A 6,288-nucleotide genomic window follows, 5' to 3' on the forward strand; every position below is an offset into this window, starting at 1 on the left:
GGTCTGGCCCGGGCTGGGGTCTGGCTCGGGCGGGCTCCCAGCCGGCGTGCTTTCCTCCGGGAGGCTGCGGATGACAGCGCAATGGAGAGGTATCGTGTGGCTCATCCGGACTCGCTAATTCTGTAGCTGATTTCAGAATGTCTCTCGTAGCTGCGGTGGTAGGATGGGACTGCAGGATCCCTCCTCTGCCGAGGTGAGGCTCGTCAGCTCTCTGCGCTCACCGGAGCAACAGAAGCCGTTCCTGGCCTCTGCTGGGGCCTGAGAGGAATCTAGGCAGATGACAGCTGGTGGGAGAGGCGCTTGGAAACAGGGTTTGTTTCTTGTTGACATCAAAGATAGCTGCTTTAGATTTAGTTAAATGCTCAGCTGCAGCACCTATCGCCAAGGATTGTGTCTTAGGCTTTACTAGATCAAATGGGTTTTAGACTTATTTAATCAGGAGAAGCATGTGACATCAAATTAATCAGTGGTGCTTCAAAATTTGTAGTTAACTACTTTGTGAAAGAAAAGATTTGTGAGGTTTTATAGTACAGCATTTGAAATTTCTAGATGATTAAATTGAAAATTCATCAAGTAGGCTGCAGCTTGTAACTTAAATTAATTTCATTCAGGCAGTGCTCACTGGTATCTGCTTATGTCACCTGTAAGGTTTGAGACTTGTGTGCTCCAGTGAGAGAGGGTGGCCGGTGTTCACAAAAAAGAATGGCACAGCTGCACTTACTTCCAGCAAACTGCTTGCAGATTGTTTGGAAGCAGGAAACTGTTTCTTGAAGAGATTCATAGATGATCTTGAATGTGAAATTCTCAAGTGTTACTTGATCAGTTTCCATGCTAGCAAACAGAAGAAGGTTGCATTGAGTGACTAAGTGTACATCGTTCTCTCAGCTTTAATTATAAACCAGTTCTGGTTTTAAGTCCCCAAGTTCATGATTCTGTGAAGAGGTATGCATCTAATTGAGTTGATTCAACAGCGTTTGTGCTTAAACACACAAGTATGTTAACAGTAGTGTTACAGCCTGTATATATGTTTTTTTTTTGCTTTTTCAATAATTATAGATCAACAAGCCTGAGAAGCTGGACAAGCCAGAGAGCTGTGATAATGTCAAGGTTGTTGTTCGATGTCGGCCTCTTAATGAACGAGAGAAAGCTACGGGCTACAAAATGGCAGTCAACGTAGATGAAATGAGAGGAACTATAACTGTTCATAAAACAGACTCGTCCAATGAGCCTCCCAAGACATTTACATTTGACACAGTATTTGGACCAGAGAGTAAACAACTGGATGTCTATAATTTAACTGCAAGACCTATTATTGACTCTGTCCTAGAAGGATACAATGGTAAGTCCCTTGTTGTTTTAAGTCAAGGATCCCATCTCCTAATATTTTTGTTGGTAGAGTTCCTGATGATCTTATTTAAGGGAGTTTTACCTTCTGAGGGTTATAGCTCTGTATTGTTTCTGTTGTGGCCTCTATCTTAAAATAGCCTGAAGGTACTTGCTGTTCTGAGTACTCAGTGGTTGCACCTACTGTGATTATTAACAGTGGGAGATCGGGGACCAGCAAGACTCAGCAGAGGTCAGTTAGCTGTATGTTTTTATTTTGTATCGTCTGTTTGCAAAAGTTATACACTTTATCTCATTATCAGAATTCTCAGCGGCTCTTCACTATACAATTTCAGTAACCAGGCAGCTGCCACGGTCCTGCAGTAACTAGGTATGCATACCAGACTCGTGCATATAACTGCTGCATTTTCTCCTCTAAACTTTGCTGTTTTAAACTAAGATGACTAGTTAAACACATCTGCCTCGCCCCACAGATAATCTGTTGCTTCCTATAGCTGGGAAGAGTATGACTGTGATTTGTGTGTGTGTGTCTGTTATGCATGTAGATATATTATGTAAAGGAAAGCAGTTACTAGTAAAGAACCAAATTACTGCTTTCCATAACAGTATGCTATAAACAACAACAGATTACAAAGTTTTTAAAGGTTTGTAAAATGCCTAATAAGCTCTTGTGCTAACGCACCCAGTTTTCAGCTGATTAAAATTCATGATTCAAAGCTGCACCAGGGGAGGTTTAGATTAGACACGAGGAAACATTTCTTTACCAAGAGGATGGTCAAGCACTGGAACAGGCTTCCTAGAGAGATGGTCAATGCCTCCAGTCTGTCAGTATTTAAGAGGCTTTTGGACAACGCTCTTAACAAAATGCTTTAACTTTTGGCCAGCCCTGAATGGGTCAGGCAGGTGATCACTGTAGGTCCCTTCCAACCAAAATATTCTATTCAGCTTTTCCAAACTGTTGTGTCAGTGGCTTGACAAGGAAAACTTGAGTTTTCAGTAGTGCTAGGCTAAACTTAAAACCCAGTATATTTCTGGAGTACCAGAGTATGGGATCTCAGTAAATTTTCTGGAAGTCTTCTTGTGCAGGCTGATTTTCTAGTCCAAATTGTAGCTGCCTCTGCAGGTTCAGAACTGGGCTTGTGCTGTGGCCTGTGTTGCAGAAGCCTCACACTGCTTCTGCTGTGGCTTAGGGTGCTAGCAATAGTTGGTTTTGCTGTTGGTATATAATGATCTTCCTCTAATTGACTATGCTATTAATTGGGCTTGCCTTAATTATTTGTGTGTGAGACCTAAGCGTTACTAGCACTCCATACTTTAATCACTCTGAACAGTTAATCTGACTTTTCTTACATATCTTGCAGGCTGAATAAAGCAGTGGCTCAGTCCTGTTTGCTGTGGTTGTCCAGCATTTCTGTTGCTCCTAGCCTTGTACAGTATCTACTGGAGTGGGTGGAAAATTTTAACTCTATAAAAATAGAGGTGATTAGTGCTCTTAGGCTAAGAAGGGTTGAAGTAAAACTGCAGTTAGCAACTTCATAGAGTTTGTTCATATATCTTCTTATCCTTCAGGTACTATTTTTGCATATGGGCAGACTGGAACAGGCAAAACTTTCACCATGGAAGGGGTTCGAGCAGTTCCTGAGCTTAGAGGCATCATTCCCAATTCCTTTGCCCATATATTTGGTCACATTGCCAAGGCAGAGGGGGATACAAGGTAAACAACTTCTCTTCGGTGCTTCTGTCTTTTGTGTGTCCGTATGTAATAGGAGCCTGACCTTGACAATGGTGACTGAAAGGGTACTTCGGGCCCTAGCTGAAAGTACTCCTGCTTCGGCAGTTCTTGATGAGATAGCAGAATTGTGTTGGCATATCACTGTTTTCTTTGCACTCTATGGTTGTGTTTGTTGGTCTTCAACAAATGTCTTACTAAGAAAGCTACCCAACTGTTTGTCCTCAGGTTTTTAGTTCGTGTGTCTTACCTGGAAATTTACAATGAAGAAGTGCGGGACCTGCTAGGAAAAGACCAGACACAAAGATTAGAGGTGAGCCTGCTGTTCTGAATGTGATGTTTGTTTTAAATCAGGGAGCAATATTGTGTTTTAAAGACCAGAGAAGCACTTGAAGGGAAGTGGGATGTTGGGCTCCCTAGCACATGTACTGTTTCCTTTAAGATACAGTAGCTGGATATCACTACTGACTTCTCTGAATCTTTTCCACTGGGTCAGTTGCATAGTGAGAAACTGGCTGTTCCGTCTGAGTCAGTTTTGTGCCTGCTGTTCTACCCTAAAGGCCCCTCGGCAGCCTTTCTAGGAATTGAAGACTGAGATTTGAAGTCACTGTTTGCCACCAGGAGAAATGAGTAGAATGTTGGCCTGCGTGAGTCTTGATTCCTTAGTTGCTCTGATTCTGAGTGTTGGAGTGTTTTACGTGCAAACCAGAATGTGGAGGAGTAAATCACTGTACTATTACAGTACCGCTGAATTTTACTATTGGGGATCTCCTAAGGATGCTCAGTGTAAACTGTTTCTCTCTTAGGTTAAAGAGAGACCTGATGTGGGAGTTTATATCAAAGACCTTTCAGCTTATGTCGTAAACAATGCAGATGATATGGACAGAATCATGACTCTGGGCCACAAGAACCGTACGTAGCCTTGCTGTGGACAGGTTTATAGCTCAGACAGAACAAAGGTCCGGTTATGAGACCACAGTAAGAGATCTTAGTCCTAGGGCAGGAACGACTGTTCAGCTGAGCAGAGCAAAAAGGATATCTCCTCCCAAATCCCTCTTTTGCAGGGGCAGGTAAAGCATGTTGTGTTTCCTACATTGGCCAGTGCCAGTGGGGGAAATGGCAATGGGAGAATGCAATGAGGGCAGTCAGTGTTGTCAGAACTACTAGTGTGTGTCTTGGTTCTTTCCCCTCTTCAGTTCTGACCAGGATGAACAGCTAGCCCTGTACCTCACTGTGAGTGGGAGGTGGTTTATGTTTTCTGGAAGACCTCTTAGTTAAGCTTAAATCTTTTATGACCTAAAGTTCTGACTACTGTTGCTCTTGGCATGGATTGCTGTGTTCTTATTTCTCAGAATACAGCTGTTTTCAGGGATCAGCTGTGAATCTTTAAGGCTACAAAGATCAGTAGTCTAGGGCAAACAGAGGAGAACTACTGCTGCTCTTGGGATGGGAGCCTGCAGCTGGCTTAGAGCTACAGCAGGCTGCAGCACTTCTGCTAGTCCAGATTAGAGATGTGCTGCAACTTCAGTGTCCAATAATACAATTTGCTGCTGAGTCTGAGCATTGCTCTTCCATCTTCTGAAAAACAGGGTTGGGTAAAGAGATGGGGATAAGTCTCCTTTTGAGAGCAGGAAGAGTGTTACAGGAGTGTGTGATTAATTCTGAAGATGACATTGCTTTTTCTCTCTATTAAAAGGTTCTGTTGGTGCCACAAACATGAATGAGCACAGCTCCCGTTCACACGCCATCTTCACTATCACTATTGAGTGCAGTGAGAAGGGGGTTGATGGAAACATGCACGTGCGCATGGGCAAACTGCATCTCGTTGATCTTGCTGTAAGTAGGACCAGCCAGGTCTGCTGTAACTCACGATGGGCATGGCTGCTCATGTATGTGCTGCTGAAGGCACAGTAAAGGGCATGTCCTATGTTTCACAGCTAAAGCCCAGACTTCTGTTTGATGCTTGTCTTCCATGAAGTATTCACTTGGGGCCTGAAATCAGAGGTATACCAGAAAGCGTCTTTAGTGTAGCTAGAGCCTGTCCTGGTATAAGGTCTCTCTTGCTTCTACAGATTAGTCATTAAATGGATAAACTACATTGGAAGGAACTCTCTGGACAGCAGAACTGGGTCTTTGCAAGAGTTTATGGGGGGTTTTTTTTAGAGGGTTGTGACCATGCAGTTCATCGCTTGCAAGTTCCCTCTCTCTGTTGCTCACTTTGAACCAATGTAATTGTGCTGGTAAAATGTGTCCTTAGCCCAGACTTTACACTGCAGTATCTTTCCTTGGAGAAGATGCAGGAAAGGGAAGATTAAAGGCATTCAATGTCTTCATGTTAACTTTATTTACATGATGTATGTTTAGGCTGTTCTGCCAAACTCTAAAATAATTGCAGTGTTGCTTTTCTCCCTGGATCTACTGATAGAAAAGGTTGGGGATGGTGCTTAACAGCTCCAGCTGAGGTGCCCTGTGATTGCTGACTTGCTGCTCACAACATTTTTGTTCATGGGGACAAAATGTCCATTTTCCCAGCTACATTATCTGTTGATACCTGTTTGACTTGTCTCTTTACCAATGTTTGAGGTACTTAGCCAGATTCTCTAATCATGCATGAGGAGGTTAGTGACATAGCTGCTAGCATGTGGGTGATCCTATTTGGAGGAGGGAGATGTATTTGAGGTTTTGTTCTAACTCCTGTTTCTCCTTCCGGTTCCCTTTCCAGGGTTCTGAAAGACAGGCGAAAACTGGAGCCACGGGGCAGCGACTGAAGGAAGCTACTAAGATCAACCTCTCTCTTTCCACGCTGGGGAATGTTATCTCTGCGCTGGTGGATGGCAAGAGCACCCATGTGCCCTACCGTAACTCCAAACTTACACGACTCCTTCAGGATTCTCTGGGGGGCAACTCCAAAACCATGATGGTAAGCTGAGAGATGCCCTTTCCAGTGCCAGCTATCAAGCTGCAGTTTTACGGGGATAGCAAAGTGACTTTGTGGTGAGAACAGCCTGGTATTTACCTCTTTATTTCAGAGCTGTTTGCAGGTCAGAACTTCTAATGTGATTTTTTTTTTTTTTTCTATCTTCTCTCTCCACCTCTGTACAGATGCGGTTCTAAACACAGTGCAAATGTACACATGTACATAAGATCAAATAAAAGCTATACTTGGGTAACCAAAAGCAGCTGTGGTGCTGAAGCAGCAGGGGAGCTTGGGAAAG

General features: G+C 43.4%; 1 protein-coding gene across 1 annotated transcript in view; it reads left to right on the forward strand.

The window, feature by feature from the left end:
- Nucleotides 1-163: 163 nt before the first annotated feature.
- Nucleotides 164-6,288, forward strand: part of KIF3A (kinesin family member 3A) — an 18,158-nt gene continuing 12,033 nt past the window's right edge. The window contains exons 1-7 of the mRNA XM_009891284.1: nucleotides 164-193; nucleotides 1,057-1,339; nucleotides 2,914-3,058; nucleotides 3,302-3,386; nucleotides 3,880-3,985; nucleotides 4,770-4,909; nucleotides 5,796-5,993. Of these exons, the coding sequence (XP_009889586.1) occupies nucleotides 164-193; nucleotides 1,057-1,339; nucleotides 2,914-3,058; nucleotides 3,302-3,386; nucleotides 3,880-3,985; nucleotides 4,770-4,909; nucleotides 5,796-5,993 (987 nt within the window). The remainder of the gene's footprint in view (nucleotides 194-1,056; nucleotides 1,340-2,913; nucleotides 3,059-3,301; nucleotides 3,387-3,879; nucleotides 3,986-4,769; nucleotides 4,910-5,795; nucleotides 5,994-6,288) is intronic.

The sequence above is a fragment of the Charadrius vociferus genome, unplaced genomic scaffold (genome assembly GCF_000708025.1).
Source record: "Charadrius vociferus isolate BGI_N301 unplaced genomic scaffold, ASM70802v2 scaffold370, whole genome shotgun sequence".
Lineage (NCBI taxonomy): Eukaryota > Metazoa > Chordata > Aves > Charadriiformes > Charadriidae > Charadrius > Charadrius vociferus.